The sequence below is a fragment of the Rana temporaria genome, chromosome 2, assembly GCF_905171775.1.
Source record: "Rana temporaria chromosome 2, aRanTem1.1, whole genome shotgun sequence".
Classification (NCBI taxonomy): Eukaryota; Metazoa; Chordata; class Amphibia; order Anura; family Ranidae; genus Rana; species Rana temporaria.
In genome coordinates this window covers 135,580,056-135,600,998 of record NC_053490.1, presented here as the reverse complement: position 1 = coordinate 135,600,998, position 20,943 = coordinate 135,580,056, and the positions used below count along the sequence as shown (strand labels likewise).

The window sequence follows — 20,943 nt, the reverse complement described above, 5'->3', positions numbered from 1 at the left end:
TGCACAGGGATGAAACAAATCTCCCTCCATAAGGTTTACATGTATATCTGCTGTCTTCAAGCTTACGGACTAAGACTGGAGTCCGGGCCACAGCGAATTTCGTCAGTTCGGCTTTCTCCTCCTTGCCAGTATGAGAGCGCAGCAGTGCATCGCACATGCGCACTAAGGAACCCAGCATTAAGCCATAATGCTACACTGCCGGGTTCCCTTACCTGCAATGGAGGCGGCAGCACCCTGCGGTGCCGACATCGTTGGACTCCAGGACAGGCAGGTATCCTACTAAAAGTCAGCAGCTGCAGTATGTGTAGCTGCTGGCTTTTAATTTTTGCAGGGGTGAGCAGACCTCCTCTTTAAGGCCATAGATCCTACTCAACACCACACCGACTGAACATAATTTATCCTGGGGCATATCCCCATTGTTGGAAATGTACAGAAACAATGGCCAACTTTAAACATATGCTTTGGTCCCCAAGTGAGGGGATTCTGGGAAGAAGTTACAAATGTTATCTCCTCAAATTATGGAAGTATGCTTGCTTGGTCTTGTGGGCTCCCTGACTTTCCTCCGAGCAACCAAGCCCCCGATAGGTCTACTGCTGTTCTAGGCAAGAAAAGACTCCCTCATGGTGGACCCAGTTTGTTGTGTTCTTTGTTCTCTTGTAGGTCCGTGACAAGTCTTATCACAATGTTATGGTCAAGCCGCGGAAAGCACAGAGGCTCCGTTCTGCATGGCCAGATGTGGAAAAGACCATCAGGTGGCCTGATCTTTGGCACTTTATTATATGTTGTGGCTGTGTTTGACCATACCATGCTGCTGTTTGTGACCTGTGTGGGTAATAAATTTGGAGCTTTATCAGAATCCAGCTGCCCGGGCACCTTGGGACAAAACTGTTTATTGTAAATATCGATTTGCAACTTTTATTTTTCACCTGGAGTTAGAAGCATAGTTGATATTTATGCCAAGCTCCTTTTCCAGCGCTCGATCAACAAGCTGAAAATAGCTTGTTTAGGGACAGCTTTACTCAAAAGCCAATTAGCCAGATGTTAACGCAAGACGTTGACTTTGTTGTTTTAATCCGAAGAGCAAAACACAGCTCACTGCTAAATCTCCAGTGGCATTTTTAGTTATCCTTTAAGTAGTAGATTTCTACTAAGTTTCAGCAGGATTTTTTTTTTAAATCTGCTGTTCCTTGTGTTTGTAATTTAATTGCTTGGATTCTCAAACTTGAAGAACTCCGGGACAGACACTATTGTATTCTATGCAGGCGCAGTGAAAGGCTGCCTTCTGTCTTGGGATGCAACATTTTCAATACAATATGCTTTTTAAAATTTGGATGCTGTAGCTGGCATAACTACCTTTTTTTATTGGCATTCTGCTTTTGTGAACTCTAGACTACAGGAGGAGCAATGTCATACTCATTAGTCCAAGGCCTTACTGACGCCGCTGGAGCCTAATACACACCATCACAGGAAGGCAACAACAACAACAAAAAAACACAACGGGAGTGACCGGTCAGAGTTGGGGAGGAGAGTTCATCAGGAGCTTAGAGAGATTGAAAAGGGGGTAGAAGAAAGCAAAAGGGCAGAAGGTCCAGAAACAAGAGAAAGGAGATGGGTGAAAGGATAGAGTACCCCAGGGGCCCTTGTCTACCTGATAAAGAGTAGCTGTAGTTCTAAGAAGCAGGAGGTCATTTCAAATGGAGGGAAGGGATCAAGCTAAAGTTGCCAAACCCATAAGAATTTTGTCTTCTGTGTCCTTAAGGATCGCTGTCAGCTTTTCATTAGTAAGCGTTCCATGAACCCAACTTTTGGCCTCATAAAAATGAGGACAGTTTTTTTTTTTCCAGGACTCTGTGATGGTTTGCCCTATAGCAATGAAAAAAAGTGATAAGGGTGAGTTCCTGGCAAGTGGCATCTACAATTGGTTTGTGTAAGAGTGCTTCCCTAAAACCCTTCCGTAGGTTGAGCATTGAGTAGTTTGCTCATTTTTGGCAGAGGCCTTCATAATATACAGGAAACATGGCTTATATTCCCTGTACAGCTGCTGGAAGGACCTACAGGGAGTATGTTAACTGCTGCATCCAAGAAATTGTCAACACCATGGTGTTAGACAGGAGTGGTGGCAAGCAAACATCCAGATTACTCACTTCGGTCTCAACTGTGGCTGCTTTACTCCTGCCATGCAGCATACTGTAGCATTGAAGGGTAGGGCTTGTATGACAGAGCCCACAGATGTACTGGTCACCAGTCATCATGGTGATCAGTGTCTTTCTAACCATGTCACCATAACTTGTTGCTTTTGATGTTTTTAGATGGCTAGCAAGCAATTTCAACTTTAAAGGGGTTGTAAAGGTAAAACAATTTTTCCCTAAATAGCTTCCTTTACCTTAGAGAAGTCCTCCTTCACTTACCTCATCCTTCCATTTTGCTTTTAAATGTCCTTATTTCTTCTGAGAAATCCTCACGTCCTGTTCTTCTGTCTGTAACTCACCACCGTAATGCGACACTTTCTCCCTGGTGTGGAGAAAGCCTCTTGAGGGGGGAGGGGGCAAGCAGGAGGGTCAGGACGCCCACTAACACAGAGCTCCTTTCTCTATCTGCAAAGTAGAGAGCGTCCTGACCCTCCTGCTCGCCCCCTCAAGAGACTTTCTCCACACCAAGAAGAAAGCCTTGCATTACTGTGTGGCGTTACAGACAGAACAACAGGAAGTGAGGATTTCTCAGAAGAAATAAGGACATTTAAAAGGAAAATGGAAGGATGAGGGAAGTGAAGGAGGACTGCACTAAGGTAAAGGAAGCTATTTAGGGAAAAACAAATTTACCTTTACAACCCCTTAAAGTGTCACTAAATCTACATCACTACAACAGTATCTTTGTTTCCTTCTCAATTGCTTACCAGTATATACATTTGTTTGACTCACCATGCTCAAACAATCCAGTAAAAAAATATTTAACATGATTCCTCTTTTCCTCTGAGTGTTGGCTATGCTGGCCCTACATGGGCTTATTGTCGGCACTCCTAGCAGATATAACAAACTTCTTCCACCTGTAATGTCAGCCAGTTTCTTAAAAACCCTGCCCAGTACCTAGCTGATGCATTGCAGGACTAGAAAAGGCTATTGCTTTGCTGGCGGGCCCCCCTACTTTATATGTGTGATAGTGTGCACACATACACATTGCTGAATGCTAACATATGTAATCTTGGGATTTGTAGTATGAAGCCAGCAGTGCATGTGACCAGGATTCTACTGTACTGCTCAAACTTTTTGCAGGTACACTGAAAATTAGAATAATGAAAGGGTCATTAAAGTGTTGTTAACCCTTTTTGACTACTTCTACCTTAGGTAAGTCTAGAATAAGGCTTGCCTATAGGTCGTGGAAATATCTCCTAAACGTGTGCCGTTTTTGGAGATATTTCACCTGTAGTCCGCCGAAAATATTAATGACGCATGCGCGGGGAAGAAACAAAACTAAGTGCAGTTTCTTCCCCAGCCTGTGCCGTAAATGGCGCCTCTCGTGCGCATTCACGGGAGTGACATCACACGGCTTCGGCGAATCGCAGAGCCGGAATCCGCAGCCCAGAAGGTAGAGGGGACAGAAGATGGACACTGCCTACACAGCTGGATTCTTTTGCAGGTAAGTGGCACATAATGGGCTAGTATGCAATGCATACTAGCCCATTATGCTTTTCATTTGCATTCTTTGCAGCGGGCTAAAGAGAAAGTAAAACCTTTCAGGGTTTACTACCTCTTTAAGAAAGCACATTCAAGGAAATGAAACCTGAGGTGATGGCTTATATGTAATGTTACTTGGCACATTGTTTTAACTTGGGTTTAGTGACACTTTAGCTTTCTGTTTTTTTTTAAAACCTTTCACCAACTGAAGTGGGTTGGACCTTATAAGAAAATCGGGCAAATGTTCGTCTGATTTATTTTATTTTTTTTCTCGATGTTTCACAAGTCTGACAACAGGCTTTTTTGTTTTGTTTTAATGTTTCTGATCATGTGCAGTGTTTTGTGATTGATTTTTATTTTTTTGGTACACATTAAACGTAAATAGTTAGTTCTGTTGCCGTACAAGAACATTTTTGGAGTTTTTCCCTTCGGAATTTTCGTACGAAAATCCGGAATCGGCTGTGGACAGTTGTGTACACACTATATGAAAGTCGTACGAAACATTTGCCCGGTTTTCGTATAGTGTGTACGAGCCTTAACAAAACAATATGCAAGCTCGGCTAAACTCGAAAACAAAAATGTAATATTGCAGTGCCTGCATTCATTTTCTTACTTTTTTTTTTTTTTTTTTTTTGTGTTTTTCACCTGGTGATCCTGTGAATAGCATTCTTCCTGTCCTTGGATGGCTGCACTCACTTTTACATGGTATATGGAGTGGAGCCATGGTTCAAAACCGAACGACAAATTTGATGGTGTTTTGTCATCTCCATTACATGGAGATTGGGGTTTTCTGTATGGATTAAATTAAAATAATTTAGCAGAAATGAAATATTGGCGCATCCAGGAAGCTGCCTGATTATTATTTTTTCTAATCATTGAGTTGTAGTAATGAATGATTATTGCTGGTCATTAGTAGTAACGGACAAAAGCTGGCTTTGTACATTTGCCTTCACTAATAGTATGGCATTTTAGAAAGAAGGCTTTCCTACAAGGACAATTTGACATTTTTCACATGCATGTTAAAATCTGCTTCTTTTTTTTTTTTTTGCTAGAAAATTTTGAACCCCCCAAACATATATTTTCTGAAGGCAAAGGCCCCGGTAAATGAAATGGTGGTTGCACATTTTCAGGAAAAAATACAACTAACCACCTTTTTGCCCTGTCACTGCATATAAATGGCCACGTAGAAAAATTGTCCTCTTATTCCTGTGCCGTGTGTATGCCCTCTGTGATCAGATACCATGTGATCACTGTGACCATTCATCACTAAGGTGACATTGTACTGCTCGATCTATTGATCAGGCACCAACTGCTGCACTGATGATCTCTCATCCATAGCTGTAGCCGTACAATGTCACCCTGCACTGCTCTGTACATATTGTCACACGTTCAGAGCAATCTCATTATGGTGACAATGTGCTGCTGTGGTGGTAATTGTGTACAATATGACTGTATGCCAGTGACGCCAACCATTGCCTGTGAAAAAAAATTCTTACGGGTACAGTGTTGCATGATCGCGCAATTGTCATTCGAAGTGTGACAGCGCTGAAAGCTGGCCTGGGCAGGAAGGGGGTAAAAGTGCCCAGTAGGCAAGTGGTTATGCTGCAGAACTGGAACAAGCATGCAGAAAGGGTCTTCTGTGTGACGATAGAATTTATTCACGTTTCGGTTTCAGGTCAGTAACTTTTAGGCAGGGCTGTGGAGTCGGAGTCGGGGGAAATTTTGGGTACCTGGAGTCGGAGTCGGCAAACAATGCACCGACTCCGACTCCTACTAAATTTAGATTGGAATAAAAAAAAAAGCAAGTTTAAATGTCCCAATTCACAAAAAGTTATAATTAAAGCGGTTCTCCACCCTAATGTGGAGTCCCGCTGATCGGAACCCTCCCCCCCTCCGGTGTCACATTTGACACCTTTCAGGGGGAAGGGGGGTGCAGATACCTGTCTAAAGACAGGTATTTGCACCCACTTCCGGCCCGGCATTCACAGGAAAAAGACGGGCATTCCGTCACATCCCGTCGCCCCCCCGTTGTGTGCTGGGAACACCCGGCTCCCAGCACACAGCGGGAGCCAATCGGCGGGCGCGGCGCGACTCGCGCATGCGCCGTAGGGAACCGGGCAGTGAAGCCGCAGCGATTCACTTCCTGGTTCCCTCAGCGTGGATGGCGGGGGGAGCAGCAGAGAGACGAGCGATCGCTCGTCCTCTGCTGCGATCGGCGCTGGACTCCAGGACAGGTAAGTGTATTAATATTAAAAGTCAGCAGCTGCAGTATTTGTAGCTGCTGGCTTTTAATATTTTCCCGTGGCACATCCGCTTTAATGACTTCTCTACTGTAAGAATAAAGACCAATGCATGCAGTGCCTGACGTAACCGCAAAACGAACACGTTAAGTGACCGTGAAGAAGCATGCTTTTCATGTGCTTCACTATATGGCACGCAACACACAATTAGGAGCTGCAATACTTATACTTTCCATAGTGTTGTGTTCTGCTTTTACAGGGAACGCATGTTAGAGAACCAGTAAGTGTCCAAATAAAAAAATTCCAACAGGAGTTTTATAAAGCACTAAAAGAAGTTGAAAAGTATGATCGCTCATCAAAACTTACTGTTGAAGAAGCCATCCTTGTTTATCCAGAGATCGTTAGTGATGTGGCCAGAATAGTTACTGCAATGCCACCCACCCAAGTCAGTGTCGAAAGATTATTTTCAGCCCTAAAAATAATAAAGTCTGACTTAAGAGCCTCTATGAAAGAGGATCTGGCAGAGGCAATTCTCTTCCTTAGAACTCTACATTGAATTGATTTGCATTTGCTAAGCCTATAACTACATTTCAAGATTAATATAAACCATTTCTAGGTTTTACAGATTTTGTTTTTGGTTCATTATAGATAAGCTTTGTTTTTGTTCTAAAACAACCAAATAATGTGGTTTGTATTTTTGAACTGGTAAAGATCCTGTTCCTGATGTTTATGCCTGCTGCTACTATCCAGCCACTTGATTGATTAATAAAAAATTAATAAAACTTTGTTTTCATTGTGTTTGTCTTTTGCTTAAACTGTGCAATACAGTAGACTGTTGGCTTCCCAGCCAGTAGTCCTGTGGTAGGTTGCGTTTCTTTCCCTCAAGGAATGTATAAAATACATTCGCATATTAATACAGAGGAGTCGGGGAGTCGGAAGTACATAAAACTGAGGAGTCGGAACATTTATCTACCGACTCCACAGCCCTGCTTTTAGGCCTGCTTTCATGCACAGGAACTTAAAAATGCCACCTATACAGGCATAGGTGTTTACAGGCATATTTGAAAATGAGCATTTACAGGCAGAAAGAAAAAAAAACACGCACCAAAGGCCCTGAGAGGAGCTTTAAATGCATTTAAACATGCAAATGTACTCCAGTGGTCAGAATAAATTAATATTCTGGCCAGTAGAATGCGAACATATGTAACATTAGAGGCATTTTTCTGCCTAATTCTAGCAGGAAAAATGCTACATATTTTCATAAGCCTGTGTGCGCGAGGCCTCAAAGTTTTGAAGATGTTGAATCGGCAAGGCAGCGAAGGCCTCCATATTTCTTTTTGTACAGGTTTTCTTTAAAGCAGGGTTTGACAAATTTGCTTGGAATCTAGGAGCCAGCTAAAAAAGTTAGGAGCCAAAAAACGCACCCCGTCCCACCAAGCTTGCACGCAGAAGCGAACGCATTCGTGAGTAGCGCCTGCATATGTAAACGGTATTCAAACCACACATGTGAGGTATCGCCGCGATTGGTAGAGCAGGAGCAATAATTCTAGCCCTAGACTTCCTCTGTAACTCAAAACATGCAACCTGTAACATTTTTTAAACGTCGCCTATTGAGATTTTAAAGGGTTAAAGTTTGTCGCCATTCCATGAGCGGATGCAATTTTGAAGCGTGACATGTTGGGTATCAATTTACTCGGCGTAACATTATCTTTCACAATATAAAAAAAATTGGGCTAACTTTACTGTTGTCTTATTTTTTTTAAATTAAACAAAGTGTATTTTTTCCCAAAAAAAGTGCGCTTGCAAGACCGCTGTGCAAATACAGTGTGACAGAAAGTATTGCAACGGCCACCATCATTTTATTCTCTAGGGTGTTAGAATAAAAAAAATATATAATGTTTGGGGGTTCTAATTAGAGGGAAGGAGATGGCAGTGAAAAAACACATTAGAACTGCTGTTTTTTTGCTACTTGTAATGTAATGTAACCTGTAATGCCAACAGCCACCACAAGATGGCCACTCCTAGATTTCTTCTGCAGGCCTCAGCTTCCTTCTGTGAAGGCCGCCAAGCCGCGGCCTCAATTACCGGGGGGCGCGGGCCCGCCGCGATCTCGCGCGGGCCAGTAATTGAGGCTGCGGCTTTGCAGCACTAAGCTTCCCCAGGCGCCAGGTCACAATTTCTTGTCGCAATTGTGACCTGGCGCCCGGATTTTGTTGAGGCCTGCTTTAAAGGGAAACTAACAGGGTGGTTGTAAGTTAAGAGAAGTATGGTGTGTGTGTGTGTGTGTTTTGTGTTTGTTTGTTTTTGAATCATAGTTACTTAGGTGGATGCACCATCTGTCCCCCACTGGCTCTAAGACTGAGGACCGAACGATCAAACACTGCCCTAAACAGAGAGCTCACAACTGTCAATCACTGCTGTCTACTCTGCCCTCCATGCTCACTGGCGTGCTGATGTGTGGAGGGGGCGGGAGCAGTTGGCTCAGGCTCTCAGCGGCTTGCTGAGCCAGGCGCCGGTCCAGGCATGTGGGTGGATCTCGACTTCATTGTTGCGATTTGCCCCTATCTGGACTGGCTCTGTGATGGCAGCTTATAGCAGGCTTCAGCCCGCTATAAGCTGAAAACTGGTCACAGGAGTGCAGAACGAACTGCACTCCTGTGATCCACAGCCAAACAAGCTATGGCAGTACTTCTCCTTTTAATATAACCCAGGTACTTTTTGAGTTGTAAAGACTGTGGTTGCTCAACTCCCAGAAGAAAAGCAAGAAATAGTGCCACACTTGGGAGCTAGGCTGTGACGGCCTCCAGTGCAACATGGGAGCCTTGGTTGTGATAGAAAAATCCTGACAGGCTTACTTGCGGTCGGTATCGGCTTTACTAGGTCTTGTATGTCTGTGTTACCCAGATTATAGGAAGTTTTAGGTACCGTATTCTTTGAGCTGCATTAATATTATTGTTTTTGGTTTCTCTAATATCTGAGAATATTGTGCATAGCAATCATGGATATATCAGGAACTCTAATGCTTCTGGACATATACTTTCCTATTGAGCTTTGTGTATCTGTGTTTTGTAGTTTTACTATTTCTTTAGAAAAACATGGATCACAGATATTTGACTCCTAATTAATAATCTTTGTCACATCAAAGTTGCCATCATGTCTAGGATTGTGGATGGAGTAATGCATACTTGTCTTTTCACAGCCAAAGAAGACGTTGGTAAGGAACTGGCCCAAGTGATGTAAGGAAGCATTTATTCACTTTCCTGGCACCAAACTCCTAAAATATTGTCAAGCTACGCCTGTGGACAAGCAAACTTCTTGCTTTGAATTCCTAACGTATTCTTTTAAAGATGTCTCGAAAACACAGTAATAAGGGTAAGTTGATAAATACTAGTCAATATGTATGCCAGGTTGTTTTACTAAAAGCTGAATATGATTTCAGTTTTAAACTGTTAAGGCATTTGAAATAACCAATTATATCTATTTAAAATGTATGCTTACCAAGTGTTTAGCTAAAATGTTTTAATTCGTTTTGAATCAAGTGGAAGAAGGATTAGAATCCTTGTCAAATTCCTGTTGACATCTGCCTCTTCAGTGCATAGATTCATCCTCCTGTCTGTCTTGGAAACCATTGTTCAAGGCGGTGAAAAAATCTAAATTTTACAGTTGTCATTAGAATAAAAAAGTTAAGCTAAATATGGGAATAGAGATGGCAAGTTCTTGCAAAAAAAATTTAAACATTGGGGGGACAAGTGTGTGGAATATGTTTTTACAATGATGGATATATTTTTTTATTACCTGATATTCAAACTATATAACAGGAAGACCTGCCCATGATACGTTTCTGGGACTTTACATAAAGTCTTAAATTGCAAGTTCTCTTAGCTAAAGACAAGCAAATCCTGGAATACAATTCAAGTAACACTGTGCTTCTCAAAGCAGTTCTCGAACAAGAGAAATATGCATTTCTGCCGCTAGGGGCACTGCAGGAGAAAGACTTTGGTTTAATTTGCTTGCAGACTTCATCTTGTACCTCCTACAGTAGGATAATTGTTGGGATACAGTAGATGATGGTTTCTGTCCTTGCAGGCCTTAATTGACAGGTAAAAGGGTACATTTTCTCTGACCAATTTATTTCTTATTTAACCTTTTAAATGATTCCTATTGATTCTCCATTATCACAGCCTAATGTTTCTCTATAGTCTGGCCAGTAAATTGTTTTTTCTTTTCCTCCTCCTCGGTAAAATGAGACCAATATCTATAATTTGGAAACTTTTTCCACAGTGCAATTTCTGCTGAGAGCAAAGTTGCAAATATTGAGGAGAAATATTTTCCAAATGCTACAAGGATGACACAACGCATCCCTTTCATGCCAGAGTTGCCCTAAAGAAACCTTAAATACTTTATTGAATGAAATGATAGTGCAAAGAGCTTTTTCCTTCAGAGTTCTGATTCCAGAAATGCTTTCTGCTGCTTCTGGATCATCCCAAAGTGTTTCTTCACCAGCATCATCTTCAAGTAAGGAAGTGTTGCAAAGCACAGCCTCCCAAAAATACACAATCCCTTCATTTTATAAATAAATGACAGCTGAAAATCAGAACATTGATCAAGCTCTTGCAAGAACATTACAGTGCATCTGGAAAGTGTTTACAACACTTCACACTTTTTCCACATTTTATGTTTACAGCCTTTACATAAGTAGTTCACAGCCTTTGCCATTATACTCAGAATTGAGCTCAGGTGTATCCTGTTTCCACTAATCAGATGTTTCTATAACTTGATTGGAGTCCACCTGTGGTAAATTCAGTTGATTGGACATACTTTGTCTATATAAGGTCCCACGGTTAACAGACATTTGCAAGGAATTCTCTGTAGACCTCTGAGACAGGATTGTATTGAGGCACAGATCTGGGAAAGGGTACAGAAAAATTTCTGCGGCATTGAACATCCTGATGAGCACAATGGTCTCCATCATCTGTAAATGGAAGAAGTTTGGAACCACCGGGACTCTTCCTAGAGTGGGCCGCCTGGCCAAACTGAGCGATCAGGGAAGAAGGGCCTTTGCCAGGGAGGTGACCAAGAACCCAATAGTCACTCTGACAGAGCTCCAGCATTTCTCTGTGGAGAGAGGAGAACCTTCCAGAAGAACAACCATCTCTGCAGCACTCCACCAATCAGGCCTGTATGGTAGAGTGGCCAGACGGTAAGACACATGACAGCCTGCCTGGAGTTTGACAAAAGGCACCTGAAAGACTGACCATGAGAAACCAAATTCTCTGGTCTGATGAAACAAAGATCGCACTCTTTGACCTGAATTGCAAGTGTCATGTCTGGGGGAAACCAGGCACCGCTCATCACCTGGCCAATACCATCTCTACAGTGAAGCATGGTGATGGCAGCATCATGCTGTGGGCAGGTTTTTCAGCGGCAGGATCTGAGAAATTACTCAGGATCGAGGGTAATATGAATGCAGCAATGTACAGTGACCTCCTTGATGAAAACTTGCTCTGGACCTCAGACTGGAGCAAAGGTTCATATTTCAACAGGACAGTGACCTTAAAGGAACACTAAATGTTCGTTTTTTATTAGATCAATTGATTGCTGTAAGCTAGAGCATTTAAATATCACTTACGTCGTTTTTCCTTTTGACCTCCAAAATACAGTAATCCAGGTTTGAAAATGCCATTTCCTGTCTCTCCTCTTCTTGCTTTCCACCAGCATCTGAGACGTTTTGCATGGTGGAAAGCAGAATGTGCTCACCCCCTCCCTATGACTACAGCCCTGCATGAAGATGCTCTCTTATCCCTTACAGGCATGGAGGCTAAGCCTAATGGGAACTGTAGTTCCCATTAGGCCGTGATGTAGCAAGAATGAATGCGCACCGCAAACCAGGAAGTCAGTGAGAATAACGATTCAGGAATGACGGAGGTGAAAAAAACAGCTTGATTTCAACAGGTATCAAACTAGTTATAATGCAAAACATTACTTTTTACTTTATCAGCTCCTGTCAGACTTTAATTTAAGAGGAAAATATTTTTGTCTTTACAACCCCTTTAAGAACACAGCCAAGATAACAAATAAGTGGCTAAACGACAACTCTGTGAATGTGCTTGAGTGGCCCGACCAGAGTCCAGACTTAAACCCAAATGAACATCTCTGGAGAGATCTGAAAATGGCTGTGCACAGATGCTCCCCATCCAACCTGATGGAGCTTGAGACGTCCTGCAAAAAAGAATGGGAGAAACTGCCCAAAAATAGATGTGCCAAGCTTTTAGCATTATACTCAAAAATACTTGAGGCTGTAATTGGTGCCAAAGGTGCTTCAACAAAGTATTGTGCAGAGGCTGTGAATAGTTATATACATGGGATTTATATTTATTTATTTTTCCCATTTGCAAAGATTTCGAACAAACTTCTTTCACGCTGTCATTATGGGGTATTGATTGTAGAATTTTGAGGAAAATAATGAATTTAGTCCATTTTGGCCATAACATAACAAAATGTGGTAAAGGTTAATTACTGAATACTTTCTGGATGCACTGTATATTAATACGTGTGTGCGTGCACGCTCGCTCCCAAATGGGTTGTCTATACTATATACGAAAATCTTTGCCATGGCCCTCTTCTCGCATGGTCTCTGCTGCTTACAAGTTGTTACTCCAACCTCCCAAGTCCTTTGTACCCCCAGTTCTGCTACAGTGGGAAAGAGACCCGAGACTTGTGCTTACCCGAACAGAAAACATATTTTATACTTTTTAAAAGGAAATATCACACCCAGATAACCACAGGTTGTTGCCAACATCCCAAAAATAGATACCATAGAACAAAGGCACCCCCCAATGTACACACAGGCACTTTAACGGCAACTGAGTACATATGTTTAATTACAAAATGTTAAAAAATATATTGGTGCATACATCACCATACAGTACAATAGTAACAGCTAATTGAAAAGTGATTGTCTCCTGATATTGCCCATATTGCTCAAACGGTCAGACAATATCAGGAGACAATTACTTTTCAATCAGCTCCATTGCTATTTTAATGTATGGTGATGTATGCACCAATTTTTAAAAAAATTTAATTCATTTTTGTAATCCACATATGTACTCCGTTGCTGTTAATGTCCCTGTGTGTACATTGGGGGTGCATTTGTTCTATGGTCTCTATTTGCCCACTACTTGTCCATTGCAAATAAAAACCAGGAGTTTGACTACAAGGTTCTCACTCGCTGGTATAAGGTCTTAATATTATTGCAAAAGATTTACACTGATGTAGTGAATACTTGCTGGAGATGTAAAGGGGCAAAGAGTGCTATCCTCCATGTCTTCTGGACACGCAGAAAGGTTTAAGGGCTTTTGGTCCCGAGTCAGGGACAGCTCACTGACTTTGACCTAGCCAGCTACCTGCTGGTTAACGTTTTCTTGCTGCAGCCAAAGCATGCACACCAGTTCTCTGGAAGCAGGAATCTCCTCCTGCATTCACATTGTGGGTCGCCGAAATTCACTCTATGAAAAGCATTACAGCCGCATTGCAAGGCAGAGGAGATACATTTAAGCGCAAGTGGTTCCACTGGACTCTCTTCACCTGTTCCAAGGAATATAGTGCTGTCCTTGCGGCAAAGAAATGAGTATATTTTCATTTAACCCCTTGATCTCCCTCTAGTGTTAACCCCTTCCCTACCAGTGTCATTTACACAGCAATTGGTGCATTTTTATAGCACGGATCGCTGTATAAATGTCAATGGTCCCAAAAATGTGTCAAGTGTCCGATTTGTCTGCCGTAATACCGCTAAAAATCGCAGATCACCGCCATTACTAGTAAAAAAAAAAAAATGCAATAAGTCTTTTCCATAGATTGTAGACACTATGGCCCGGATTCACAAAGCACTTACGCCGTTGTATAACAAGTTACGCCGACGTAAGTGCAAATGTGCACCGTCGTATCTGTGCGCAAGACCCACAAACAGATGCGCCTAAAACCAGGCTACACCCCGCCGACGTATCTTGCTTACGCTGGCGTAGAGTGGGCGCACATTTAGGCTGGGAGCATGGTGCCGCTCCCATTGATTAGTCATTCAAACATGCAAATGAGGGAAATACGGCGATTCACGAACCTGCGTGCGCCCGACGCAGGCTACCAAAGATGCGTGTAAGTTGTACGTCCGGCGTAAAGTTAAGCCCCATAAAGGAGGTGTAACCCAGCAGCAGACATGCAAAGGTCTGCACCACTGAACACAAGCCGGCGTATTTTACGTTGGACGTGTGTCTGGCTGGGCGTAGGTTACGTTCATGGCGTATGCAGTGATCCAGGGTATCTTAGGAAGTTGTTCCGACGTGGTTGTGAGCATGCGCAGGGGGATGCGTCCACGTCACGGCGCATGCGCAGTTTGTTAAACGTACTTGTCTGCCGCTCGGACCATCATTTGCATGGGGTCACGTTTCATTTGCATGGGTCAAGCCCACTTCCACCTACGCCGGCCTGCGCCTTCGAAACCTACGCCACGCTGACGCAGCGTGGGGAGCACTGGCTTCCTGAATTCCATGCTTGCCTCTCTGCGCTGCGTCGGCGTGGCGTACATTGGTTTGCACTACAGCGGCGTAATGTGCGCCCGCTCTCTGTGAATCTGGGCCTATAACTTTTGCACAAATATACGCTTATTGCTATTTTTTTTTCTTTCTTTGTGCTTTGGTCAGGAAGGGGGTACCCCCCCCCCCCCCCCCCAGAAAAAAATGCCCTCCATCTGGCATACAACCACACGTGCACAGGGCACTATTCCTCTCTCACCATTGCAGCAGTGGCAGAGATCTGCTGTGTTTGGGAGGGCAGATGTAATGCCCTGCCATGCGTGGTCCTGTCGGGAGGGCACTACGTCCTTAGATGCTGGTGGCGAATCTGTCAATGGAAGTTTCCTGGCCAGGCTTCAGGAATGTCACCCTTGGCCTATAGGAATATCTTTTTAAAGTAAGGCCGGCCATACATTATACAATTTTCATCTATAGATTTTCTTTAGATTTACCAAAACCATATAATACGAGGTAAAATCTGAACACTTTCAATTTGTATGCAATCAGGCAGGCCCTAGTACTACACAGTTGAAGGTAAATCTAAAGGAAATTGAATAAGAAAATTGTATGGTCAGCTTAAGCCCTTTTTTTTTTTTCTTTTCCATCTTCTCAACTTCCCCTTTTATTGCAGTAATTTTTTAATACAATTGTGAACGAAGGCTAAGTATTTTTTTCTGTGGGGAGAGGAGGGGGTGTTTGAGTGGCATTTTGGCACATAGGAGTTAGATTTAGTCCTTTGCCCCATCCTTTTACAGATCTGATAATATTATTTGACAGCATGTTGTAATAGGCAGCAAATGATAGCAGTAATCTCAGGTTGGCTCATTACTCCTTTCCTCTTAGCTACGCATTTGTTATATTCATTGACCACAAACAAGGTTTACGTTGTTTGAAAACTTGGCTGGCATCCACTGACCTATTTATCTAGGCAAGATAAATATAAGGACATTTAAACCAATACCTGGTATTCATTTACATAATGTAAAGATTATAGTGATTATCTCATGCAGTGCAACTCCCTCTTTGGGCCAAGAAAATAAGTTCTGAATATATCGCCAACTTTATCCTGTAGCATTTTGTGCTGTTTCACATTTAACTCGGATTTTAAATATATTTTGGCAGATGGTATAAACTTTTTTTAATGTGATATTTCAAATGTTTTAGTTGGTCAAGCCATTTAGCCTAGGGTCTATGCTTGTACATATTTGGCAGTAAAGAGTCGGAAGCATGTAACAAGAGGCTAAAAAGCTGGCATAACAAACATACAACATATATAGTATAAGCATACAACATATAGAGTATACATTAAATACTTGTATGTAGCCCTGTCAATAGTAACAGTTTTTATCGGTGGGCGCATGGATGGATGAGAGGGAGAGAAAGATTTTTGTAAAGGATTAAAAACGCTCACAAAGGAAGGTTAAAATAAGGCTCATCTGGTGCTCTAGTTTGGCTCCTCGGGGCATCTCCCAGACATCACGCTGTAGCAGCAGGTGTTAGTGCTGTGTACGGGCTGTGGGGCGTCCTTGGATCCAGGAAGAACCACAGGAGCGCATATGATGTCACCGGAGATGGAGAGGCTGCCATGAAGCACTGGAGAGAATGGATAAGCTAGGCTAACAGGATAAGCTAGGCTATGCGCTCGGAGCATTAGCTCCTCAAGGCCAGGCCTTGAGGAGCTGATGCTTTGAGTGCATAGTCTAGCAGTGAACTACAGATAATCTCCTCATCTTCCCAGCAAAAGGGGTGTTTATCAGTAAGAAAGTGAAGGAGGGTGAAGTCAATAGACTCTTTTGAGATAACACAGGCAGATTGAACTAAACTCAAGGCCACTCCTAAAGTGGCTTTTTTTTTTTAGACAACCCCCAAGTCCTCTATTGGCTCATCATTGTGCTTGGCTTCAACTCTTCTCTGTGCTGTTACAAGCTTGGCTGAGAACACCGGGAGCCACTGGTCCCTGCTGCCCTCTGTCAAATCATGTTAGGAGGGAGTAGGGGGTGAGGCAGAGTATGTCTATACAGTTGTATTCAAAATTATTCAACCCCCACTGAAATTGATTGTTTTGGCCAGTTTGACATTGATTTTGATCATTCAGTCATCCTGCTTACAATTAAATCAAAGAGGCACGTGTAGGTCAGACAAATATAACATAACATTTATAATGAAATAACCACAAATGTCTTTTCTGTGCTCACATCATTATCAGTTTTATTCAACCCCCAAGTGACATTCAATCTTAGTACTTAGTACAACATCCTTTTACAGTTATAACAGCTTTTAAACGTGAAGCATAGTTTGACACAAGTGTCTTGCAGCGATCTACGGGTATCTTCGCCCATTCGTCATGGGCAAAAGCCTCCAGTTCAGTCACATTCTTAGGCTTGCGCACTGCAACTGCTTTCTTTAAGTTCCACCAGAGGTTCTCAATCGGATTTAAGTCTGGTGACTGCGATGGCCACTCCAAAATGTTCCAGACTTTAATCTGCAACCATGCTCTAGTGGACTTGGAGGTATGCTTGGGATCATTGTCCTGTTGAAAGGTCCAACGTCTCCCAAGCCTCAGGTTTGTGACGGACTGCATCATATTGTCATCCAATATCTCCTGGTACTGAAGAGAATTCATGGTACCTTGCACACGCTGAAGTTTCCCTGTACCTGCAGAAGCAAAACAGCCCCAAAGCATGATTGACCCCCGCCATGCTTCACAGTGGGCAAGGTGTTCTTTTCATCATAGGCCTTGTTCTTCCTCCTCCACACATAGCGTTGATCAATGGGCCCAAACAGTTTCATCAGTCCACAGAACACAATCCCAAAACTTCTGTGGTTTGTCCACATGACTTTTGGCATACTGCAGTCGACTCTTCTTATTCTTTGGAGACAGCAAGGGGGTGCGCCTGGGAGTTCTGGCATGGAGGCCTTCATTACGCAGTGTGCGCCGTATTGTCTGAGCTGAAACTTCAGTACCCACATCTGACAAATCTTTTCTCAGTTCCTCAACAGTCACACGGGGACTTTTCTCCACTCTACGCTTCAGGTAGCGCACAGCAGTCAAAGTCAGCATCTTCTTTCTGCCACTACCAGGTCACGTTTCAACAGTGCCCTTTGCCTTGAATTTGCGAATGATGCTTCCTATGGTGTCTTTTGGTATGTTTAACATCTTTGCAATCTTCTTATAGCCATTGCCCTTCTTGTGAAGAGTAATCACCTCTTCTCTTGTCTTCCTGGACCATTCTCTTGACTTCACCATGTTTGTAACCACACCAGTAAATGTCTAGAAGGAGCTGAGGATCACAGTCATTTTAAAGCTGCCTAATTAATGCTTATTAGGCTTTATTGCTGCTCCCTGACATCCACAGGTGTTTTCAATACCTGATTGAATACACTTCAATGAACCTCTGTTCTTCAGAGTGGTAGTCTTTAAGGGGTTGAATAATTGTGTAAATGAAGAATTCACAAAATAAACATTTACTACTGTATTACAAAACCAATTGATGTCATTTTAGTTGCATATGGTTCTTTAAGAAGTCCTTGTAGGATTTCATTCTGAATACAATTACAAATGTACACTAAATTCCCTAAAACCCTTTACAGCATTGGGGGGTTGAATAATTTTGAACACAACTGTAGATGAACAGAGCCCAGGTCCAGGATCGAGCCTACAAACAGGTTGCTAATGGGGGCACATGGAGTAGAGGAGGAGCCAAGAGTGCTGGTGAGAGACCCCAGAAGAGGAGGCCCAGGGCCGCTCTGCAAAACCATTGCATCGAATAGATGTAATGTTTTTAGTAAAAGGAAAATTTGCAACCCCTTCAATCACTTTAATTTCTGGTAGGATCAACAAGCAGGAATGGACGTGGGGAATCTTTCAATGTATGGGGCCCGCAGTTCTGGAAGTAATGGTGTCATTATTGAGACCGTGATTATATATATATATATATATATATATATATATATATATATATATATATATATATATATATATACTTTTTTTTCTACACCATTGATCTGGACCTAGAATAAGTATCATTAAAGGTAACCTGTTTGCAGGCAGCACAACGTTTTTTATTTTTAGGGGGGTAATTTTGCTTTTAGTGTTCTTTCACTCTGCAAGTGATCACTGTAAAATTGCTAGTTTAAAGACTGGTGTAACTAACAGTGAAGTTGTGTGTTGAATGGTCTGTCACCCCCTAAAGCTCTTAACAAGCTGTTCATTGAGAGAGTTATCAGTGTTAGTGTGAGGATTTACAATATATATGGGTTAGGCTAATACATTAAAGCTGTGGTGTTGCGTTTTGGATTGGGATCCTTTATAGCATAATTTCCCTGAGTTGGAGAAGATTAGTACAATTCGTCTGAATGTAAAACTCTAGCTCGGAATATGTCTAAATGGAATACAAGTTTGAGTCCTTGCTGTTTTTCCATTTTTTTTCTGCTTTGTCTCCATGTAACTATTTGTCCTAAACGTCTCAGTCACAGATCAGATTGGCTTTGTCGAGGACTCTGAAGTAACAAAGAAAAACTAAAAGTGCCAACCATATAAGAAGCTCAGGCGAAATCCCGTTGTAATCGCCTGTGAATGTCTCTTCAGATCGGTGGGTGACTAGCTGTGGAAAGCACAGCATTGATCCCTTCAGACCTGCCTGCCTCAGTCTTTATTACTCAAGCTGGAATGCTCTTCTGTCCAGTGACATGCTAAAAGTCACAGAATATGCATTTTCAATTTTTTTTTTGGCACACTTGGCAACACAGAGCTGGCATATTTGGCAACAGGTGACCAAATAAACAGCTTTTATATTGAAGTTAATGCCATCTTTTAAAATCTGAATTTGGCTGCATAAATCGCATCTATGAATTGGACGTGCAAAGCTAAAGGGGCTGTTTTTCCACACACAACTTTTTTAGTAACATTAGCTCGTTCGAGTAGAATTTTTAGGTTTAATCCAGAGTTTAAAAATTGGATCGGAATAAGTTCACAAGATACGTGTGTCTCTCTTGCGCTTTCTTTCTTCTTTCTTTTTTTTTTTTTCTTTTTCTTCTTTTTTTTCTTTTTTCTTCCTTTCCCCAGTGTGGACCCGATTTCTTGGAAAAGTGGCACGCACACCATCGCCCATGTAGGACATATACAAATGTCGGCATACAGTTTAGCCTTAGGAACTGTTCGCCCAAATATTCTCATGTCCACCTCTCTCACTGTAAAAAGCCACGATCGTGCACAGAAACCACCTTTTAAAGCATGGCAGTGCTGCAATGTGGGCAGATTGCTATTGTAAATCTTCTTTATGTAGGTCGATTAGTAGAGCTCTGTCCACATTATAGCATCTCTGCTTTCTATTCTTTGCTGAATGAACCCCTCTTAAATGTGCACTTCTGGTCTGTGAGTGAGAAACTTGTAAAGCGCAACACATGCGAACTGAATCGCTTCTGGGCGCTGTATCCATTTCATGGGTAAGGAACCCCTTGACCCCAGAAGAGATAGGTTTTAATCTTTCTCCTGAAGGCCAAGTGGTCCGGCTCTAGTCGGATGGTGGTTGGTAGTGCATTCCACAGGCGAGGTCCCTGGACTGCAAATCTTCGATCTCCTTTGGACTTGTATCTGGAGTAGGTTTTGATTGGTGGATCGCAGAATGCGATTGGGGTTATGGGCTGTAAAACATCCTGTTTGATTTATAAAAAAGGAAACCTGTTCATTCTGTCAAAAATCCAGTGCTGTCTTGTGAACTCCATTGTGTTATCTAAGGCAGTGGTGTCGGCCCTGACCAGTTCACCTAAAGAACACCTCCTGCATGTTATGGAGCTGAGAACAAGGAAAAGCGTTCTGTAGTACCCAACACTCTTTCTAGGGTGACCGCATTGTGTCTCCAAAGATGCAGTAAATTGTGTGATTGTTGTGACCCTAGGATACGGTGTGTTGCTAGCCAAATCACCAGGTGAAAATAGAGGAGAGAGGCCTGGAAAAAAAACAAAGGTGTCTACATATCGTTTATCGGTAATTCCACTGGTTACTACAAGGTTAATGTTGCTGAACACGTGTAGCTGGAAGCTGCGCTTGGTAGCCAATGAAGTATAGTAATTTGACCTCCGTTGTAGCAAACGTATGCTTAACCAGTTCCCGACCCCCGCATGTACATATACGTCCACAATATGGCACGTACAGGCACATGGGCGTACAGGTACGTCCTCGCCTATTAGCGGGTGGGGGGTCCGATCGGGACCCCCCCCGCTACATGCGGAGGTCGGGTCCGCTCGGGGAGCGATCCGGGACCACGGCGCGGCTATTTGTTTATAGCCGCTCCGTCGCGATCGCTCCCCGGAGCTGAAGAACGGGGAGAGCCGTGTGTAAACACGGCTTCCCCGTGCTTCACTGTGTCGGCGCATCGATCGCGTCATTCCCTTTATAGGGAAGACACGATCGATGACGTCATTCCTACAGCCACACCCCCCAACAGTTGTAAACACATACTAGGTGCA

General features: G+C 42.8%; 1 protein-coding gene across 1 annotated transcript in view; it reads left to right on the top strand.

Annotated features, from left to right (window-relative positions):
* The window catches only part of SPATS2 (spermatogenesis associated serine rich 2), a 136,906-nt gene that overhangs the window by 28,850 nt on the left and 87,113 nt on the right, over nt 1–20,943 (top strand). Inside the window, exon 2 of the mRNA XM_040341151.1 lies at nt 9,111–9,283. Within this exon, the coding sequence (XP_040197085.1) occupies nt 9,259–9,283 (25 nt within the window). The 5' untranslated portion in view covers nt 9,111–9,258. The remainder of the gene's footprint in view (nt 1–9,110; nt 9,284–20,943) is intronic.